At 37.1% G+C, this 22,066-nt stretch overlaps 1 protein-coding gene and 1 long non-coding RNA gene across 2 annotated transcripts; one reads left to right on the forward strand and one right to left on the reverse strand.

Moving 5' to 3' along the window:
- Positions 1-668: 668 nt before the first annotated feature.
- On the forward strand, positions 669-9,155 carry LOC128540944 (uncharacterized). The gene is made up of 4 exons (XR_008365607.1): positions 669-742; positions 1,267-1,361; positions 1,464-1,676; positions 9,089-9,155. It is a non-coding gene; the product is annotated as an uncharacterized LOC128540944 (long non-coding RNA).
- Positions 9,156-18,471: 9,316 nt separating this feature from the next.
- On the reverse strand, positions 18,472-21,478 carry LOC128541683 (uncharacterized). The gene is made up of 5 exons (XM_053512218.1): positions 21,440-21,478; positions 20,742-20,801; positions 19,266-19,583; positions 18,853-19,158; positions 18,472-18,610 (listed from the first exon to the last, which is right to left on the reverse strand). The coding sequence occupies exons 2-5, from the start codon at positions 20,776-20,778 to the stop codon at positions 18,510-18,512; spliced, it is 762 nt and encodes a 253-aa protein (XP_053368193.1). The 5' UTR covers positions 20,779-20,801; positions 21,440-21,478; the 3' UTR covers positions 18,472-18,509.
- Positions 21,479-22,066: the final 588 nt, after the last annotated feature.

The following is a 22,066-nucleotide window of genomic DNA, read 5'->3' on the forward strand; positions in this document are numbered from 1 at the left end:
TATATTCAGACATCAATAAATTCGAAGATGCATATTATGGACAAATCTGTGATTACCTGTAAACTGTCCAATATAATTAACAAAACTTGCATGTGTTCCACAAGATGAAGACGACTGTATTGTAGGTCATTAAAATTTCTGCTTTGAACAGCCCCTTCTGTTGTAAGTAGAAATTCGTGTAATTCCACAAAGTACCGTCGAACACTGCAGTTTCCATTAAGAAAAAAAGAAAAAACACAATAAATTTAAGAAGTTCAACTTCATAATGTCTGCCAATATTGTTATAACTTAAAGCTTCCACTTTGTGCACTCTAAACTACAGCGGATTGTGGATAAAATGTAATATGTTGGTGGGCGGGGTCTATTTCTATCAGAGTCGCGCAGCGCTGCTCAAGTTGGTCCGCGCTGCGCGACTGAAACTGGTCCGTGCTGCGCAATCCACCGGGCCGCGCAAATAAACCAGATTATCTCTGCGCTATCCACTGGGCCGCGCAGATATTTGGTCCGCCCAGAGCGGCTCAATTGGGTGCCACGGTTTCGTCCCACTTTTGATGTGTTTGGCTTCCCATATGTTTGGCTTCCCATACCTGCGCGTGAGTAAAATGGCACGCGCTGTTTAGAAGGTTCTGGACAGTGGGAGGAGTTTAGGAGTTCCTCAGAGGAAGATTGTGACTCTGACAGAGAACAGGTGTGTTTTGAAGAGCGAACAGATCCAGCACAAGATATTAAGCTGTTATGATGAGTAAGTTATGAAGTCTTATATAACTATTATTCTGATAATATAAAACTAATTATTCTATTTTTCCCCATTTCGGCTAGCTTTTGCCAGCTTTCAATGTCACTTACATAGTTTAGGTTAGCATGTAGATAACACTGCTAGTCATGCTGCCTTATGTAGTTTAGCACAAATGTGTTAGCTCCCAGTGGCTAAGCTAATGCCTTATGGAGTTCACAGGTGTTTGTGAATATCAGCTATGGTGTGAATGTTTTAATGTGTCCCACCTTGTTCTAAATTACAGTAGTTAATATATATTTGGCTCATTTTTGTTATCTTAGACCATTACTGTCTGTAATGTTATTTAGCACAAACATGTTAGCTCATGGTGGATAAGCTAATGCCTTATGTAGCTGTGGAATGTTAATGAATATTAGCGGGGTGTAAATATTCATAATGTATTTAATATAGTGTTTACACTTCTCTGCTCAGGTGTAAATGTTTGGTTGAAGGCATTTGCTAATGTCTCATCATGTATTTATTTATTTTAGGAATGTGTCTGCATCACTCTTTACCTTCACCAGCGCCTCGAGTCAGGACACACAGGTGTCCTTTAGTTTTGAGTGCTGATCCAGAATCGTACTGAGTAAGTGCACAAACATAAACACACAAGTAATAATATACAGTTGTTTCTTTTATTTGTTGACCAGCATGCTCATGGTGTTTATTTACTTATTTATTTTTGCAGTAAAAATAATCAGTCACCTACGTAAAAAAACAAAGGTAAAGAAGCAGGCAAGATACAGACTGCCATGGAAAACGCAGACTGAGATTTCTACACAAGTCTACAGAACTCCTAAAAGTCTTGCTTACACTAAACGTTGGTGCATGTGGGACATGTGAGACAACAGGAAGGACGACATCTTACTGATAAGACCTGAGTAATGTGAAAATTCTCGAAGTAAGGGTGACCATTAGATTTACACTGCTTCTTGTTTTTTTGTTATAAAGTATCATGTACTTGGACTAACAAACAATAAGTGTTTAAGATATATAGAAGTAGATCTAAGTTTAGCTGTTATTCTTTACACATGAAGTAATAACTTTAAATACAGCATGGTAGCTACATTTATTAAGATTAAATAAGAAAGAAAAAAAATCCTCTCCATGTAGCTAGGATTGTTACCAGTCATCTTTACAGTGTCTGGTTTAAAATAATGAATTGTGAGGTTACGAAATGTCAAACTCCCCACAATAGAAAGATTTTAATCCTCTTTAATCTCAATCTCAGTGTAATAGTGGAAGCTGATGGCAGACAAGGAGAGTGCAACAGGGGCAATATGAAATCAGATAAATGGCTTGTATATCTCACATGGAGTTGTAATATAATGTTCGTACTATATATTACGAACACATGAGCAGTTTCAGTTTATTTCAGTTCAACACTGAAAAAGGTGTAGGCTAAAGCACTGCTTATTATGCCTACCCTTTATACATCAACAAATGATGAGCGACACTTTACAGTAAATTACACAAAATATTGTCTCAACAAATATTGTCACTTATACACATAAACAAAACATGTCAAAATTGATTATTCTTTCACTTAAGAAAAGAAGAGAAATTAGGAAGAGAAAATAATCATATCTATTTCATGTCATATATTCACTAAACACCTTATCTTTAAACATTTTTTTTAAAATCTATGAAGTGAATAACATAATTTTAATTCCTTATCACATTTTGAGTTTGTGATATATTTTTGACAGTAGAGTCACGGTTATTAATTGGTATTCATAAGGGAGAAACCCCAGGTGTAAAATTGCACTTCATATTATTATTATTTTGTTTTTTTTGGAATTGTATTCTCAAATAAGAACACACACTATATATTTTATGTATGATTAGACTAATATGAGAGTTTACAAAACCACGTTTGTGCATGACCTTAGGCCAATATGTATAAATGTTTATTAGTACACGCACGTCTTTTTAGACAGTTACCATACACATACCGGTATGCACATCTGCCCCATAGGGGGCGCCTAATCGCAATAAAAGGTTTTATGGAAAATGGGTACGAAAACATATGGCAAAACATTTTTTCTTTGATGATACAAATGTCCAGTTTTAGAAGAATAAATCAATCCCAGATTGAAAATGAAGTGGGAGGGATGTCTGCTCCAGTCGAGGGTGAGATCATGACCCATGTGCCACATGCAGCTTGCTATTTCCATTTCATCTCTTTGCCCAACTGGTTAGGGCTAATGTAGAATTTTGGAAACACTTCCTTATACATGTTGTTTTGGTAGAAGATGTCTTTACTGTGGAATAAAGGGAAAATCATTTAGTTGGCGTTAAAGTAAAGCAACTACTAAAAGAAAATTTAGGCTGATTGACGTACCGATGCACCAATCTGTTACGCAGAAAACGCAGCAGGCCGAGTAAATCATCTGGAATGTTTTTTTCAAACTTGGGGTCAAAATCTCGAATCTGTAAACACATGATACAATTGTATGTTCCTTCATTCCCTAAAAGATGAAAAGTACGAGAAAGCTTTTTTTTTTTTTACTAAAGTTAAAAAAGGTCGGTACACAATTATCACTCACATTTGCACTAATAATATACAAACAGTTTGTCCTTTCTCGACGAATAGACTTGTGTGTTATAACAGTTTTATCAACACTAAGCACCTTCCACAAAGAACAGTTGTAGTGCAGCCACAAAGTTTATATTTATACAAAAAGACGATAAACTGCTATGCCGTGTAAAACATTGTACCCGATATGGTTATATGTCCCAAAGAAGCTCCAAAATCATGCTCCCGGATTATTACCATCACTTCCGGTGAGGCCGATCCAGCCCTCCCACCACACTCCATTTATAAATAATCATTTCACATACTTACACATCATTCGGTTGTATATATTTTGTAAATATTATTAGAACTAGTTTTTGTTGTTTTTTTGTGCACCTATTTTGTTTCGTTATTGTTTAATACACATTGGGTAGCTGTTTACCATTGGTGTTGGTGCTTTTTATTATTTTGAGATCCTGTTTAGTGTAACCAGGGCCCAGTTTTTTAAAAATAATCCAGTGGGATTTTGGATCACGGATTGGATGAAATCTTGGAAATGGGTTTTTCAAAAGTAATAGAGGAATTCTGAATTAAGATCAGCCCACGTAATCCAATCTTACATTTGATTTGGATCAAACCTGCTCTTTGGGTTATTCAAAACTTTGAACTCAGATTGGGATCTATTTAATCCACAAAAACAGGATCATCCTAATCGCATCAGAAGGGTGGCTTCAGTTGTGATTTTTTTACTCAAATAAACCAAAAAAAAAAAAAAAAAAAAAAAATATATATATATATATATACACAACAAAAATATAAACGCAACACCTTTGTTTCTGCTCCGTTTTTCATGAGATGGACTTAAAGATCTAAAATTCATTCCAGATTCAAAATATTACCATTTCTCTCAAACATTGTCATCCAACCGGCCTCACAACCGCAGACCACGTGTAACCACACCAGCCCAGGACCTCCACATCCAGCAGGTTCACCTCCAAGACCAAACAATTTCTGCACAGAAACCGTCTCAGGGAGGCTCAACTGCATGCTCGTCGTCCTCATCGGGGTCTTGACCTGACTCCAGCAGGTCGCCGTAACAGACTTGAGTGGGCAAATGCTCACATTCGATGGCGTCTGGCACGTTGGAGAGATGTTCTCTTCACGGATGAATCTCGGTTTACATTGTTCAGGGCAGATGGCAGACAGCGTGTGTGGCGTCATGTGGGTGAGCGCTTTGCTGATGTCAATGTTGTGGATCGAGTGGCCCATGGTGGTGGTGGGGTTATGGTATGGGCAGGCATCTGTTATGGACGAAGAACACAGGTACATTTTATTGATGGCATTTTGAATGCACAGAGATACCGTGATGAGATCCTGAGGCCCATTGTTGTGCCATACATCCATGAACATCATCTCATGTTTCAGCAAGATAATGCACGGCCCCATGTTGCAAGGATCTGTACACAGTTCTTGGAAGCTGAAAATGTCCCAGTTCTTGCATGGCCAGCATACTCACCGGACATGTCACCCGTTGAGCATGTTTGGGATGTGCTTGACTGGCGTATACGACAGCGTGTACCAGTTCCCACTAATATCCAACAACTTCGCACAGCCATTGAAGAGGAGTTGACCAACATTCCACAGGACACAATTGACAATCTGATAAACTCTATGCGAAGAAGATGTGTTGCACTGCATGAGGCAAATGGTGGTCACACCAGATACTGACCGGTTTTGAGTCCCCAGACCCCCAATAAAGCAATAAACTGCACATTCCAGGGTGGCCTTTTATTGTGGGCAGTATAAGGTACACCTGTGCACTACTCATGATGTCAGATCAGCATCTTGATGTGGCACACCTGTGAGGTGGGATGGATTATCTCAGCAAAGCAGAAGTGCTCACTATCACACATTTAGACTGATTTGTGAACAATGTTTGAGAGAAATGGTAATATTGTGTATCTGGAATGAATTTTAGAATAATAGTGTAAGAATGTATATATATATATATATATATATATATATATATATATATATATTTTTTTTTTTTTTTTGTTTTGTTTTTTTGTTTTTATAAGTGAATGATCACAAACCTAATGGTTACTGATATATAAATTCCTTCATATTTGAAGCCTATATGAAGCATGTCACATATAATGATATTGATAATGACAATGACCACAACAGATATACTCATTTAACAGCAAAAGTAATTTCTCACAATTGCATCTCTAATTGCATGTCCAGTGTGTCCTTCATTATGTATATGTATAAACATTGGTGGCTGTTCTGGTCCTACATCAGGCACAGGTTCATCAAAATTGTCATCAAGAGGGACAATGATGCCCGGTTGCAATGTTATGCAAAACAATGCATGCAAGGATTATGTTTAACCATGTTATATATTATATATTTTGTAAATATTATTAGAACTAGTTTTTGTTGGTTTAACTCGCAAGTAGTTAAGACATGCAAACCTTTTCTTTAGGACTCCATTTAAGCGTTCAATGGCACATCTTGTTTTGCAATGTGAAGAGTTGAAGTTAGACTCCTTAGGTGTGTTTGCAACTGGAAAAGGGGGTCATTAGCCATGGTAGGAGGGGATACGCACTGTCTCCCAATATTATTCCATTTGGTCCGTGGGATTGTAGTGCTCTGTATAGTGCACTTTCTCTTAGAATACGTGCATCATGAACAGACCCTGGCCCTTTCACAACACAGTTTGTTATTATGAGGTCTGCGTTGCCCACAAGTTGGATGTTAATGCTGTGCCTCCCCTTTCGATTGACATGCTCCCATTCCCTTTCATAAGGTGCTTGGATATGCACATGAGTACAATCAATAGCACCAATAGTGCTAGGCATGTTCCCTATTTGAAAAAACTTGTGCTTAGTCTGAGCTGATCCCTTGGGAAAGTAAACAAATTGATTGATCAGACTGGCCAGTGCTACTGACATAGCCTTCACCACATTACTCATGGTTGTTTTTCTTACTCCCATTTTGTCACCAATTACTTGGTAGAAAGTCCCACATGCGTAAAAGCGTAGAGCGATTTAGCACTGTTCGTCCACGGATAAAGCATGACTGCTTTGGGTTTGGTGTTGGAGTGTTGGCCTGACAAGATCTGCAATGTACTTGATGTCATCTCACCCAAAATGAAAACGTGCATACAGTTTTTCTGATGTGTATTGCTCGAGTGGTTTTGCACACTCAGCATCCACCCTTTGACGGTACCTTCTCCAACGGTAACGATAAACAATACCCGCCATGTGGATGCATCTGTAGGCAAGAAAAATGAGTCTTTAACATGATGTCTTTAAGTGGTGTCTCCCATTAACAAGCAATGAGCTGATTAGTGTAAGCCTAATTGAGCACAAGCCAAAGCAATCATGCTCAAGGCTTTTAAGATCAGTGTTGCTACACCAAAGAGTTGGAACCATGGACTCAAAAGGGCCTAATTTCACTGTGGCAGAAACCCGTGCACTGCTGGAGGGTGTTCGAGCCAATTTTGCCTCAATAGTAGAAGGTTTCAGTTCTGCAAAGGGGAGAGAAGTGACTAAAAAAGTAAAACACAATATTTGGGAGGACATAACCATTCATGTCAATTCCATGGGGTCTGGCCAAAGGAGGACCATAAAACAAGTTATGTTGCGATGGAAGAACCTTAGGGCCAAGGCGACAAAAGACCTTACTGAAGCCAAGAACCCCCAAACAGGTAACAAGCCATATAAAAGGGGTGATTTCACTGATATGGTACTTCATATCATCGGAGGACAAAAATCAGAGGCTCTGCATGGCATTGAAGGCATACAAGCAAATGGAGATGCCACAATTAAAGAGACTAGGACTTCAGCAGAATGCAAGCAAAATTCTTCTGCAGAGGAAATGTTTGTCCTAGACTTAACTATAGTGACTGAAGAGGAAGATGGATCCCCAGTGGATGTAGTGAAGACAGTCCAAGATGTTCCTAGAAAACGCAAACGTACCTCAGCTACAAACAAGGATGGTGACAGCTATGAGTTCCTTCTTAAGCGTGAAACCTGGCTTTTGGTTCAGAGAGAGCAGAAGTAGAAATTGAACTGGGTAAAGAACAAATCTTGCTTGCCCAACTGCAGCGGAAAAAAAGTGCAGATGGAGATACATCTCCTAAAGGCAAAGATGGAAAGTGCTGGTGTCTGTCCTGTAAATGAGTTTTGACTTTTTGACAGTATTGTTTTTGTTTTGTTATTTAACATTAAAAGAAACAAAAAAAAATGTAAAATGTTTTTTTTTTTTTTTTTGGTAGTGTTTCTGTTTCTTACAATTTAAACAAACAATGGCTATTTGTGGCCACTGGTATTTTGCCTACCTGTTGTTTTTTTACTGAGCCAGTAGGCTACACTGTTGGTTCCATTTAAGGCTATGGTAAACAGGATTTGGTAATCCTGAAATTTGATATTTGGATCACAGTGATCCAACCCAATGTTCCTTTAAAAAACTGTCATAAAAGTAAGATAGATCAGTTAAACATGGGATTTCCAAATCCGGACCAATTTGATCTGGATGAAATTTTTTGAAAAACTGGACCCAAGTTATTAAATTATTCGATCGTTACACAGTAAATACTTTTATACACACTTCATGTGCAGCCCTGACCATCACACCTATATGTGCTTGTCGTTCTTCCCATTCTAGATTTATTCCCCATGTGCTGTTATAATGTACAGTACTCCACTCTTTTAGAAAGGCTTTCCACTAGTTTTTGTGGATTTGTCATCATTCCACTACAATTTCATCCCAAAGGTGTTCAGTGGGGTTAAGTTCAGCCAGGGCTCTGTGCAGAACACATGAGTTTTTCCACTCCAACTTTAACACAGGCTTGTGTGCTACAGTATACAGAGACATTCTATACTTAACTGTTTGTTTCTAAATGTGTGTTAACAGTCAGGCAGGATGGTCTGGGGTGCAGATACTTTTGGAGTAGATTAAAATAACCTTAGATCTCCAGCCTAAAGAATTTTCATATTTTCCCACAGCTTCTTTAAGCTCAGCGTCCACAGCTTTGTAGTTCTGGACTTGTTCCATGTCTCCAATCTCCCTCAGAAAGCCATCTCTCCTAGACGGAAACAAACGTTAAATATTACTGAGGATTAGATTTTTAAAAAATTCCTACAAAATCATTTGTCATTTCTGTTTTTCTTTTTTGATTCTTTGGTGTTTTTTGATCGCTTATATTTTATATGGAAAATAAGATACATGTTCACATTTCCATTCCTCTTTAATTCTAATAATAATAAAATAAGTATAATGCAATATAAATATTTACAATGTAACGAGTTAAAGTACAATTAAAGTGCTATATATCGAGGGATCCAGCTCACCTAAGCCTTCTGTTGCTGTTATTCTTGCAGAGCGGCAGACAGAGAAAGCAAAAGCAGAAATATAGCATCAATGAGCAAAATTTAGCATATGTACAGTAAGGATAAAGCGCATGCGCACAAAAACGTGTGGAAACGTTAAATCTCGAGATCCAAAGTTCATGCATGCAACAAGAATAAAAGGCGAGTGGAATATTTTGTTACCAAAGATCCAGACTTTCCTGTATTTTTAAATGTAGTCTTGAGGAATATTTTTTTCTCACCCTTTATCGTCCCAGAAATAAGGATGTTCTACTGCCACCTTGACGCTCAGCCTGGCTTTTGGTTCATGTGCAATCATTTTCTCAATCAGATCTTTTGCTTCCACATCAGTTGTTTCATCCAGTTGGTAATTTCCTTTCCGAATGTTTTCTTCTGTTTCATTCCCTGTGCCGAAAGGATGTTTCCCACCAGAGAGGATGTAATACATCAACATTCCAGCCATCTGTAACCACAAGTGACTGTGTTTATTTAATATATATATATATATATATATATATATATATATATATATATATATATATGTACATATAAATATAATGTTCATTGAGAAACACATTAGAAACTATGAGACAGACCTGAATGTCAGTGCTTGTTTTGTATCCACACGTTCCGTCTGTATTTAGGATCTCTGCTGCCTCCCAGCCTCATGTTCCGGCTCTTGAGGTATGAACCGCACTTGCGTTTTGGTTTATCATGCGGCTTATACCAAAGACAGCCAATCTTGCGTTTCCTTCCACATCTGTTAAAAGGAATAATAAAATTATTTCGACACTATCCAGTGTGTGTGTGTGTGTGCTGTAATCATGAGATTAGCACTTGATAGTGAGTAGATGATTTCAGAGTGCTCAGTTTTTTAATAAAAGAAGCTTATTAGATGGAAAAAATAAAGAATAAATACCAATTAAAATATTCCAGGGTTTTAAATCTCTGTGAATTATTCGAGCATTGTGGAGGGCTTGCAATCCAAGAAGAACTTCCTTCATCGCTTTTTTCAAAGCATCCTGGTCCGGTTTACTGGTTTTCTTGTATTCTTCAAAGTCATATTCACAGAGTTGCAGGCAGAGGTAAACAAAATCCTGGTCTTCTGAGAAATCTAGATATCTGACGATGCTCTTGTGCTCCAGCTTTGGATTACGCAGTACTTTCATCTCATCCTTTAGTTGTTTATTGTCATCTTGGACATTCGTTTAACTGCAACCTCAGTACCATTATCCCTCATCCCAATGTACACCTGGGTTCCTGGGGCTCCTCTTCCTATTTTATATTTATTCTTTATGCACAGGAAAAGTTTTCCATTTCCCACGCTCTTCAAATCAGGATCTTAAATGAGTTCCTGAAATGTCTTTCGATATTTCTTGCTCTTTTCCACCCATTGTTCTTTAAGTTTGGTGTGAGTTTCATTGTCCACTCTCTGTGGGCCTGTGAGTGATGTGGAGTAAAGAAAGAGAATACAGCTGAGAATACAGAACCTGTAAACTTCAGGCTTTCATGCAATATGACATGATGTTAGTGATGCCTTTAATTTCATGAATGATGTAGAAAATCAACAAGTTTCCCCATAAAGTAACTTACACATCAGCTTAATCCTAGAAATCCAACAGTGTTTGTGGTGAAACAAACTTAGCTTCACAATTAATACAATCTTTAAATCAAATCGGTGAATCGGAGAGAAAGTGAATGAAGAGAAACTACATGCCGCAGTACAGACTTTTTGTATCCTCCAGTTCTCTAAAATGTTGCATCAAATGTAAAAAACTAAAGCACATGCTCGTTAACTGATGCTGCTGTGCAAAACGTGATTTCCTGTAATCAAATTACATGCATTTAAAATGTAATACGTTACATTACTGCGTTATCAGGAAAAGTAATTGGATACAGTAACGCGTTACACTAAACTCTGTTCATGAATAGCAGTTATGTTCATTTTGTATAATTCACTCATCCTCTTTTGGTCTGTACTTTCTGTGTAGACATTTTCATACATCTTACCATCAAACTGCTGGTCCAATGACTGATTTTCATTCGGCTTCTTCCTTATGTCTTCAAGAACGTCACCATCTATGGTGATGTTATGACGAATAATAATACATGAACATAAGATATAACATTAGATACAGTATATACATGTTATTATTCATGAACACTGGAATGCAAATACTTTAACTGAGCCAGTTTATATTTACAATTAATACAATGTTTAAAGTGAATCAGTATATCTGACAGTAAGTGTCCTCAGGTGAATGAAGGGAAACTACAGAACCCAATACAGACCTTGCCTCCTGTATTCCTTCTCCAGTTCTTTAACAAAGAAACTTTCGTATTTTGTCAGAGCTTTATAAAATGCAGCTTTGCTTTGTTCGTTGTTTAACGACTTGTAGAGTTCTCTCATCCGTTTTTAGGTTGTACTTCCGGCTTGGATATTTGCATACGACTCGTGGTTGATATGGTTCCCTTGCAGCAGCTCATCAGCCAGGGAGCACCAAGGAGACCCTCTGGATAAGCTCCTCCCTCTTGGCTTCAACAAAGTCAGCATCTGTAGTGATGTTATGACAGATATTAATACATGAACACAAGATGTAAATGCTTTCATTAACCTTTATCAAGTTATTAAGGTGGAATTTAATAAGACCTAATATATAAATGTGATGTTTAAATATACATTTATACAAGGTATTTAAACTGTTGTTTATAATGCATACAAATAGCAAAAGAAGAACAGGGTCGGTTTACTGCCCGTGTGAAGCAGACCCCTTAGTGTAACATCAAGTAAAACCAGAATGTAAACTAAACACCTCTTATAAATAACTGGAACAAATAAAATGATCTCAGTTTGTAGGTTGTAAACTAAATATCAATAATGGTGTCATCAACTGTTAACCATATCTGAGTGATACGATGAGATGATATATGATATGATATAATATATGTTATGGCCTGAGCTGTGTTTTTCTTTATTCTCTGGAGTTTGGTGCACTGTGTAATTTTTTCTTTAAATAAGTCTGCGTGTTTAATTGTTAGCGTTGATTTGGAATCAGTCTGTTTGCTTTACGAGCGATCTAAATTAAAGATAAACTGATTGATTCATCTGATACATATTGTGTATTGATTGCAGGTTTACATACGTGTGCCAGCCATCCTTTGGTCTCACGTCTACAAAAGAAAAAAGAAAAAAAACAATGAATCGGGAAATAAATATTATTTTATTGCTGAAAATTAAATCTCATTGTTGGATGTTTTTCAATGCAAACTGCCTTCTGTTACACTCAGTTTCCCCAGCAGCCATGGACTTCTACAATACATTGCCGTCATAAACTACAGAGTAAAGCTAAAACTGGTGGAGGAGGAGGTTAATGATGTATACTGAACTTTTAGTATTGTAATAAATGTTTGATTTTTAATGATCTTTGTTATTAATAAGGTTTTGTGTGCAAGCAATCTCAACACAAGAGTTTGCCTTTTCATTATTATTATAATTAAAACAACATTCATATTACTGCTGCTGCATTATGTCTTCCCCATCAGTAAGAGTCTTAACCATCTAGACCACTTCAATCTGACAATATTTTGACATCTGTGCTTTTTAACAACTTACTCAAAGACAGCATGCACATATTAGTTTGAGTTTTGCATTAATAATAATAATAATAATAATAATAATAATCATGATGATAATAATAATAATAATGCAATCAGTCATTATGATTATGATTGATGTTATGGGCTGCTGCAGTAACACTGAGAGTTTGCTGTACTGCAGCTCACTCAGCTCCTCTACCCCACAGCTATAACACATCTACATCATTCAGAAAGTGAAACTACATTAACCTCTTACTGTCTCAATTCTTAGGAAAATAATTCATAATGTGCTTCTGATTTTAACAAAGTAAAGTCTTTAACCATTGCTGTATTTATTATAATGAATATATATATTTATAAACTTTACTTATAAAATATAGTTATTATATATATGAATATAATAATTTTAGTCATGAAAAGTGCCTAAAATAATTGTCACATCATAACCGAATGCTGATTTCAGAGACAGCCCTTTAAGACTTTCCTGCTCTTAGGCTGAACACAACTCATCTAGCCCCAGCTAAAGTCCCCTAAAGTCCCGCGATTTTTCCACATTAAAAATATATTTATAAAACTAGTTATGGAACCATAGCTAATTCCTAATTCTATTTACTATTCTTAGCGTACGTTATGTATAGTCTCTCTCTCTCTCTCTCCCTCTCATATACAGTGGTGTGAAAAACTATTTGCCCCTTCCTGATTTCTTATTCTTTTGCATGTTTGTCACACTTAAATGTTTCTGCTCATCAAAAACCGTTAACTAATAAGGTTTACGTTATTAAGGGAGAAAAAAAAACTCCAAATCTACATGGCCCTGTGTGAAAAAGTGATTGCCCCCCTTGTTAAAAAATAACTTAACTGTGGTTTATCACGCCTGAGTTCAATTTCTGTAGTCACCCCCAGGCCTGATTACTGCCACACCTGTTTCAATCAAGAAATCACTTAAATAGGAGCTACCTGACACAGAGAAGTAGACCAAAAGCACCTCAAAAGCTAGACATCATGCCAAGATCCAAAGAAATTCAGGAACAAATGAGAACAAAAGTAATTGAGATCTATCAGTCTGGTAAAGGTTATAAAGCCATTTCTAAAGCTTTGGGACTCCAGCGAACCACAGTGAGAGCCATTATCCACAAATGGCAAAAACATGGAACAGTGGTGAACCTTCCCAGGAGTGGCCGGCCGACCAAAATTACCCCAAGAGTGCAGAGACAACTCATCCGAGAGACCACAAAAGACCCCAGGACAACATCTAAAGAACTGCAGGCCTCACTTGCCTCAATTAAGGTCAGTGTTTACGACTCCACCATAAGAAAGAGACTGGGCAAAAACGGCCTGCATGGCAGATTTCCAAGGCGCAAACCACTTTTAAGCAAAAAAGAACATTAAGGCTCGTCTCAATTTTGCTAAAAAACATCTCAATGATTGCCAAGACTTTTGGGGAAATACCTTGTAGACCGACGAGACAAAAGTTGAACTTTTTTGGAAGGTGCGTGTCCCGTTACATCTGGCGTAAAAGTAACACAGGATTTCAGAAAAAGAACATCATACCAACAGTAAAATATGGTGGTGGTAGTGTGATGGTCTGGGGTTGTTTTGCTGCTTCAGGACCTGGAAGGCTTGCTGTGATAGATGGAACCATGAATTCTACTGTCTACCAAAAAATCCTGAAGGAGAATTTCCGACCATCTGTTTGTCAACTCAAGCTGAAGCGATCTTGGGTGCTGCAGCAGGACAATGACCCAAAACACACCAGCAAATCCACCTCTGAATGGCTGAAGAAAAACAAAATGAAGACTTTGGAGTGGCCTAGTCAAAGTCCTGACCTGAATCCTATTGAGATGTTGTGGCATGACCTTAAAAAGGCGGTTCATGCTAGAAAACCCTCAAATAAAGCTGAATTACAACAATTCTGCAAAGATGAGTGGGCCAAAAATCCTCCAGAGCGCTGTAAAAGACTCATTGCAAGTTATCGCAAACGCTTGATTGCAGTTATTGCTGCTAAGGGTGGCCCAACCAGTTATTAGGTTCAGGGGGCAATTACTTTTTCACACGGGGCCATGTAGGTTTGGATTTTTTTTCTCCCTAAATAATAAAAACCATCATTTAAAATCTGCATTTTGTGTTTACTTGTGTTATCTTTGACTAATAGTTAAATGTGTTTGATGATCCGAAACATTTTGTGTGACAAACATGCAAAAGAATAAGAAATCAGGAAGGGGGCAAATAGTTTTTCACACCACTTTATATATAGTGCATATAACATGCGTCAAAAAAGTCTGAAGTGGCCAGGTAGAGTATGTTATGGGGAAATATTTGTTTCCGGAGTAAAATAGTTCCTTGTAAATAGCATGTAACTGCCACATTTTGATTTGAAGTTTTTATGTATTTTTGTTTTTTGTGCTTTGTTTGGCTTGTAAAGTTTATTTTATTACATGTAATTTTGTACAACACCATCGGAGGGCGCTGTTATAAGGTAGATGTTATAATGATTAGAAGAAGGAGAAGAAAACAGAACGCATGCTGTAAGCTAATAATGAAGAGTCAAAGGAAGCTAAAACTCTAATTCCTTTTTGTTTTGAACACAGCCAACAAGTTTTCACGGTGTCTATTCATTAAAGTCATCTGTTAAAAGAAAACCACTTGTGCCTGGACGTGCATTAAGGGAATTATATAGCATGTGGATTTTTTGTGCTCCACATCTTAGAAATTTGTGCGTTTTACCCCGATAAAGGAAAAAAAAAGAGCACATCAATGTCCTACTACTGCCGTGGTTTCAAAGTGTGGGGAATGAAACGGGAGGGAATTAGTGAAAAATAATAGGAAAGTACCTATTATAATTCATGCTTTTCTGAATTTATTTAATCTTTATTTTCTTTATCGGACACTCGAAAACTAAATAATGACACACAAAGAAATGGATCATTAATACAAGTAAATTAAAATAACATCAGAGAAAAAGTGGAACCATAGTGCAACAATAACGGTTTAACGTCGGCATGTTAATTGCAGAGGAACAATATATAAGGAAACATTCGGTATTATATATGTCATTTCATTTATTCCTATGTGTATTCTGGTGTTTCTGTATTTTTGTTAAACATTTATATTTTATCAGGCAGTACTAGTCTGGCATTTCTAGTTTCCAGTGTGGCAACAAAGTTGCTTTTTGATCCTTCAGGCGCTGAACAGAAGGGAAGATCAATATCGTTCTACGCTTTTTGTTGCTATGCGCCATTTTGCGATGATCCCTAAATCATTCGGTGCGCCGTAGAGAATAATGGTGTTTATGCTTTTAAACATGTATAATTTAAGGCGGATGTAGCTTAAAGACAACGGAGAGAGGAAATATATCTGGGTATCTTATTTCCGTGTTTATTTACGCAGCTATTGAATTCGGAGATGCAAATATCAAACTAACTTTACCGCGGACACAAACAGGTGTTATTCGCTAAAATCCCCCCCTGCCACGGATTGCCCCCCTACATAATCTCTATCAAATATTATATTAGGACATACATTCAAAGGTTTATTATTATCGAATATATTATTACTGTTATAATTAACCCTAGGCACGTGACACTCGTCGAGACGATTAATACAAATCCCCCAAAATGATTATTTTATGGCACATTAATTTTGCAGGAGTTTGTCAATGTACAAACAACAAATAATTTATCACAAATTACACTAAATAAATATTGTTTGTGGTGAAAAATCACAGGAAACGATTTTTATTATAAAATAAGCAATATAAAAATATACATGTGGTATATGAAAAAATATATATAATTTATATATTTTTCCCCCTATACAAAATTTTTTTATATTGCTTATTTTATAATTCAATTAGTTTGTTGTAATTTGTAAACCACAAACCTATGAATTAATGTTCTAATATATTATTTGAAAAAGTTTATGTGGAGGAGGGGGGATGGGGGGGGGCAATCTGTGGCAGGGGGGGCATTTTAGAGCATAACACCGGGTCAGTAGTGTACAGTGTGTAGTGAGCGTAATAACGTCAATGGATACATTTGTTACATGGACCTCAAAAAAGCAGCTGATTCAGCACTATCAGCCTAATCAACCAAAAATCCAGCCGAAAGGAAAACATAATGAAGCCTATATGTTGCGCTTGGATTCATGGTGGGGATGGTGGAGCAGAGGAGAGACCTTTGTGTGTTTTGTGTCTTAAACCACTGGCAGCAGACAGCACGAGACCCAACAAATTAGGAAGACACTTAGAGACAACACACCCCAGTCACATTAATAAGCCACTCGACTTCTTTGAAAGAAAGCTCTAGATAAGTGACGAAGTAAGCCTGTTATAACATCTACACATGTATTTTATCTGTTTTGAACTTGGTGTTATTTGATCTTATTGGTTTAGAAGTTGATAGTTCAATAAATAGTACACTTGGCCGTTTTCGTTATCATTTTTTTGACAAGTGGGGCTTAAAAATTCAAAAAGTTGTGAATGACAGAAAATGTTTGAGAACCACTGCTCTATAGGAAAGAAGAAATACAACGTTAAAACAAACACTTCACTTAATTAAAGAATTAACTTTTCTAAAATGTAATTTCTTTGTAATGTTACTGTTTGTAAAGTTTTTTTGCTCGTATTTAAGGCTTGAAATACAGATTTTTAGGGAATTGGCTTTGTGACTTGGATTTTTGTTGTACCATAACTACTTATTATTAGACTTGGCTTGCAAATACGATTTTAAGAACCTACTTCAGTTTGCGATTTGGCTTTTTTTTAGGGGGGTATTCCACACGAACGAAGTCGTGGGCACAGCTAGTATTACAATATAGTTATAAAAGGTTATGTTAGGGTTAGTTTGTGAATTAGGTACTATTAGTCTAACAATTTAGCCAAACACACTTCCAATGTAGTGCATTATCTCTCAAAGGTAGTCACAAAGCATTAAAAACATTAAAAAGCATAACTAAAATGACTTATTCTATTCAAGAAACGCTCGATTACTAATAAAAGAAAAAGACAGAGAGGATTGCTGCTGCTGCTGCTGCTGTGTACCACAAGCAGTAATCTGTGCATTTATGAACAACAGGTTAGTAAACTTAAAAAGAACCCGAATGACTGTGGGATCAGTAGTGGAATTAGATGGCACTTTTATTTTCTGTCTTTTTCTGAAAAAGCAATGCATGAATCAGTTTGATGACAATTGCTTAAGTTCACAAGCATCATTATGGAATGAGTCAATAACAATATGAAAAAGAAAGAAAATAAAAGTTAATTGTGAGTAGAATACTTGTGACTTGGCTAGAGTTTTGTATTACTTTTCCTTATAAAATATTGCGTAGTAAAATCGTTTTCTACTAAATCAACGTTGTGCCAACGTTGGGCCTATCTTTGGGGGGCCTAACCTATCCAAAGTTAGGCAGACAGACAGACAGAAATTTTTCAGAGACTGGCTTCAGGTCCTGCTATGAATTAAACATAAAGATATCATTATAAGAGCGATTTCTGACCAATGAACAGGCAAAATCTTTTTTTATTCATATACTGTAGATATATACAAAATATATTTTAAGAAGGCAGCAAAACAATCCAAACCAACAGGATCAAAGCAAAAATTAAAACATGGTCATACACAGAAGTCTATCAAAATGCTACGCTAATATCAAAGGGTAAAAATCACACACACATAGTCACAATAGCTAGAAAGGGGTCATACGCCATATTTACATTTAGCAGACGCTCTTATTCAGAGCAACTTACATTTTTATCTCATTATACATCTGAGCAGTTGAGGGTTAAGGGCCTTGCTCAAGGGCCCAACAGTGGCAACTTGGCGGTTGTGGGGTTTGAACCTGGGATCTTCCGAACTGTAGTCCAATGCCTTAACCACTGAGCTACCCCTGGCTGCCGTATCTCTTAACAACACTCGAATGATAAACAGTGAAGCCAAGGCAGTGAAGATGGGAGGGGTTTACGTAGGCTTCTTGGTCTCCTATTCAAGCTGGAGGCATATCAATGAGGTGAGAGCGAATGATCTTCCGATTAATCGCAGGAAGGAACCGGCACACTGAAGTGGGCAGGACCTAAAAATACAGATTAAAAAAACGAAGCCCGAAAATATACTAGCCTGCGAGATACTTAATATTAACAGTAATAATAAAAAAAAGAGAAATATAAAACATCATTTATTGTCTTTAAATTCCAGGTTAAATTTAAATTTCGGTCATGTTGTCTGGATTTACAGCATCTTCTTCCAATCTAAACGAGCAGTCCGATGATTCCTACCAAAATGCTCGATCCTAGTAGCACACGTAGTACTGACACTTCATTGCTGCTGGTGGCGGTTGAACGTTGTAGCCCTGGTTAAGAAATAATAAGCTTTAGAATAAAAAACTGTCAACACTAAGAGGCATTTATAAGTCAGTTTGCTTTTCACACTATTGTCAACTGACTATACAATACATCAGTTCAAACAATACAAAGTCAGACTGCATGTTCATAAAAAAACTCACTCACTTAACTCACAGTCACAATTACATTTCTTATTCTTATTCTAAGAACATTAGGATAATGAATAACATTAGAATAAGGGCTAACTCACCTTCTACCTTCAGTGAAACCGCTCTCGGTTCTCCTTCCCGAGATTCATCATGGATGAGACACTGATAAAGTCCTGCATCAGACAGCTGGACTGAACTGATGTGAAGAGACAGATCACCATGTGGAAAGTCTTCTGCTGATAACATAAATCTGGCTTCTGATGTAGTTACTGATCTGTTTGCAGGAGTGTACAGCAGAACCTTTTGTCCAGCTTTCTTCCAGTTTACATCTTTAACCTCATGCCGAGTGTCTCCGTAGCACGGCAGGGTGACGCTCTCCCCTTCGAAAGCCTTTACAGCTGTGGGAACTGTCGGCCAAAAACAGACACGTTTTATTCACTTCAGCTTCACTACACACTCCAGTGTGGCTGGTCAGGTGTTAGGAATGATGTCATTTCCTGCTGATGTCACTTACCAAAAACGTTCAATTTGATCTCAGTAACTGATGTTCCATTACAGGTGCACCTGTAGGAGCCAGCGTCATTGTAGACCACTGAACTGATCGTCAGGGAGAAGTCCTCTCTGCTGGTATCTCCTGCTACTGCAAATCTTTTCTCACAATGCTGCTCACTCGGACACGTGTAGATTTTAGCAAGGACAGTTTTACTGGGAATAAAGCGCGTCCAGGAAACCACTGGGCAGATTCCAGAGCAGGTACATGGGAAGGTCACGGGTTCGGTCACTATGATTTCTCTAATGATAAAGGCTGTGCTCTTTATGATCAGCAGGAAAACTAATAAATCAGAGAGATCATCAAAAAAATTTTTATTCTTGATAATTTTCAATACAGTGGAACCTTGGATTACGAGCATAATTCGTTCCGGAAGCGGGCTCGTATTACAAAATACTCGTAAACCAAATGTAATTTTCCCATAAGAAATAATGGAAACTTAAATTATTCATTCAACAGCCAAAAAAAAATAAATACATAAAAATACTTAATACAAGATAAAAAGTAAAAATAAAACAAATAAACCTGCACTTTCCCGAAATCCCAACAGATAAGTGTTTCCATTTGTGCACGCAGGCGCTGTGTGTGTGCACACACACAGTCTTTCCGTTACCCACACATTAACGAAGCGCTAGTCAGACTTGCGTAAGCGCATACTGATGGAATCACTGCTGTAAAGTAAAAAAAAAAAAAAAAACACGTTACCTTTGAAAAGAATCGTGACAGAGCAGAGTTTCTGTATAAGGCAGAGAGTGTTTGTCTGACGCTGTGTGTGGGAAGCCAAGAGAAGAAGGGGGCTGTAAAGGCGAAAGAGAGAGAGAGTGTGTGTATGTGTGTGTGTGTGTTGTTGTTGTAAGTGAAGGAGTTTTGTGTCAAATTACACGCGCACACGCACACACACACACACACACTCGCGCCTTTACAGCCCCCCTACCACCCCCTCAACAACAACAACAAAAAAACAACAGGCTGATACAGAGATAAAATGGATCTTTACCCTCTAATGAGACTTGAGTTTGCTTTATACGTGCGCACACACATGTGCGCTGTACAAACACGGTTACAAACACAAAATAAAATATTTGGTTTACACACACACGTGGTCACAGTGTTATAGTAAACAGTACATGCGTGCACTGATGTTGATTATACCAGTAAGAGACGAGCACTAAGACTCAGCAGGGGAGACGATTACTTACAATTCCGCAGCACAAGAGAGAGAAAAACTGTTGGTTCAAGCGCATACGTGATACCTGATACTTGGTGCTTGTAAACCAAGAAAATGCTCGTTTTTCAAGTAAAAATTATTAAAAATCTTTGCTCGTCTTGCGTAACACTCGTAAACCGCATTACTCATAATCCGAGGTTCCACTGTATTTGATACAAAACTGTTTCCCTAATGTTAATTAAATGTTAATGAATTAAAACATTAACACTTACCAATCACAGGGATCTCATGGATTAAAGGCGATGTCATTGTATTTTCTCAGACCAACAGACCTAAAATATATCACCTCAAGAGTTATTTAGCATGAGGGGAGGAACAGTAACAGTAACAAATTTATTATAATTAATAATAATATTATTAACCTAATGAAAACAGAGTTCCCCAGGAAACACACAACATTCCCCTAACGTTAACGTATGTTTTATTTATTTTTTTTGGAATCCAATAATAACGTTGAAAGAACATTCCCTGTAGGTTCTTTTTGTAACCAAAAACTAACCTTCCCAGAATGTTGCAGAAGTTTTTTTAATTATTTTATTTTTTATTTTTTAGAAAACGTATGCAGAACGTTAACTAATGGTAATTTATCCAAACACCGGGTGTTAATTAGACTCAAATTTATAATAGAAAATACATTTATAATAGAAAGACATTCTGCAAACTTTTTTATTCTGCATAAAAAAGTTATATTACCATAAAAAAACAAACCTAAAAAATGTGAGCTCTGGAAAGCAAAATTGTGAGCTGGGTAAACATTACATTACACAGAAATATAAATTGGTTAATAACACACTAAGTTCTCAGAAGCAAGGTTAATTTGTACTTTTTTATTATTTTTATTTAGCGATTGAGTTAGTCATTTAAGTGTTAGTATCACACTTAGTTACAAAACCGTTACAAAAAGACTTACCGATGCACGTGAAAGCTCTCAAAGTGTATTTGGGTCTGTATGTGGCCAAATCCCTGCTCATGAGTGTGACAAAGCAGTGTGTATGGGTTTATACAAGTACATACGCCCACAGGGGAAACCTGTCAGGAAGTCCCTGACGGCATTCGTGTCTTTTAGGATGTGAGTTGGTCATGTACTTAGAGTTGCAGTACAGTGAAAGTCTACCTGCAGGTTTACATACATCTTTACTGGGTTAGACACTTTGTAACAATATATAGAGAATGTCAAGTGTCATAGTTCATTTTTTTCTTCTGGGTGAAATCATCAGATGGGAATTGGGTTAGTCTTGACTCTTAATTCAATCTTGATTCAACATGCTTGTTTAATTAATTAAAGCAGATAGGTGCCCAGTTTAGGAAAAAAATAAGAAAGAAAGGAAAAAAAATATGCAGCTGTTATCTCTATATGAGGATCACACACACACACACACACACACACACACACACACACAGAGTGGCCCAAAAAATGTATACACACTTTAAAAGTGTGTTGTGATATTGATTAGACATTGATTTATTGGTGTAAATTTCCGTGTGGAATGTGACCATGGCTTAATTAGTATTTCATAAAACATTTGTGATTATTACC

The sequence above is a fragment of the Clarias gariepinus genome, chromosome 14 (assembly GCF_024256425.1).
Source record: "Clarias gariepinus isolate MV-2021 ecotype Netherlands chromosome 14, CGAR_prim_01v2, whole genome shotgun sequence".
NCBI classification, from domain to species: Eukaryota; Metazoa; Chordata; class Actinopteri; order Siluriformes; family Clariidae; genus Clarias; species Clarias gariepinus.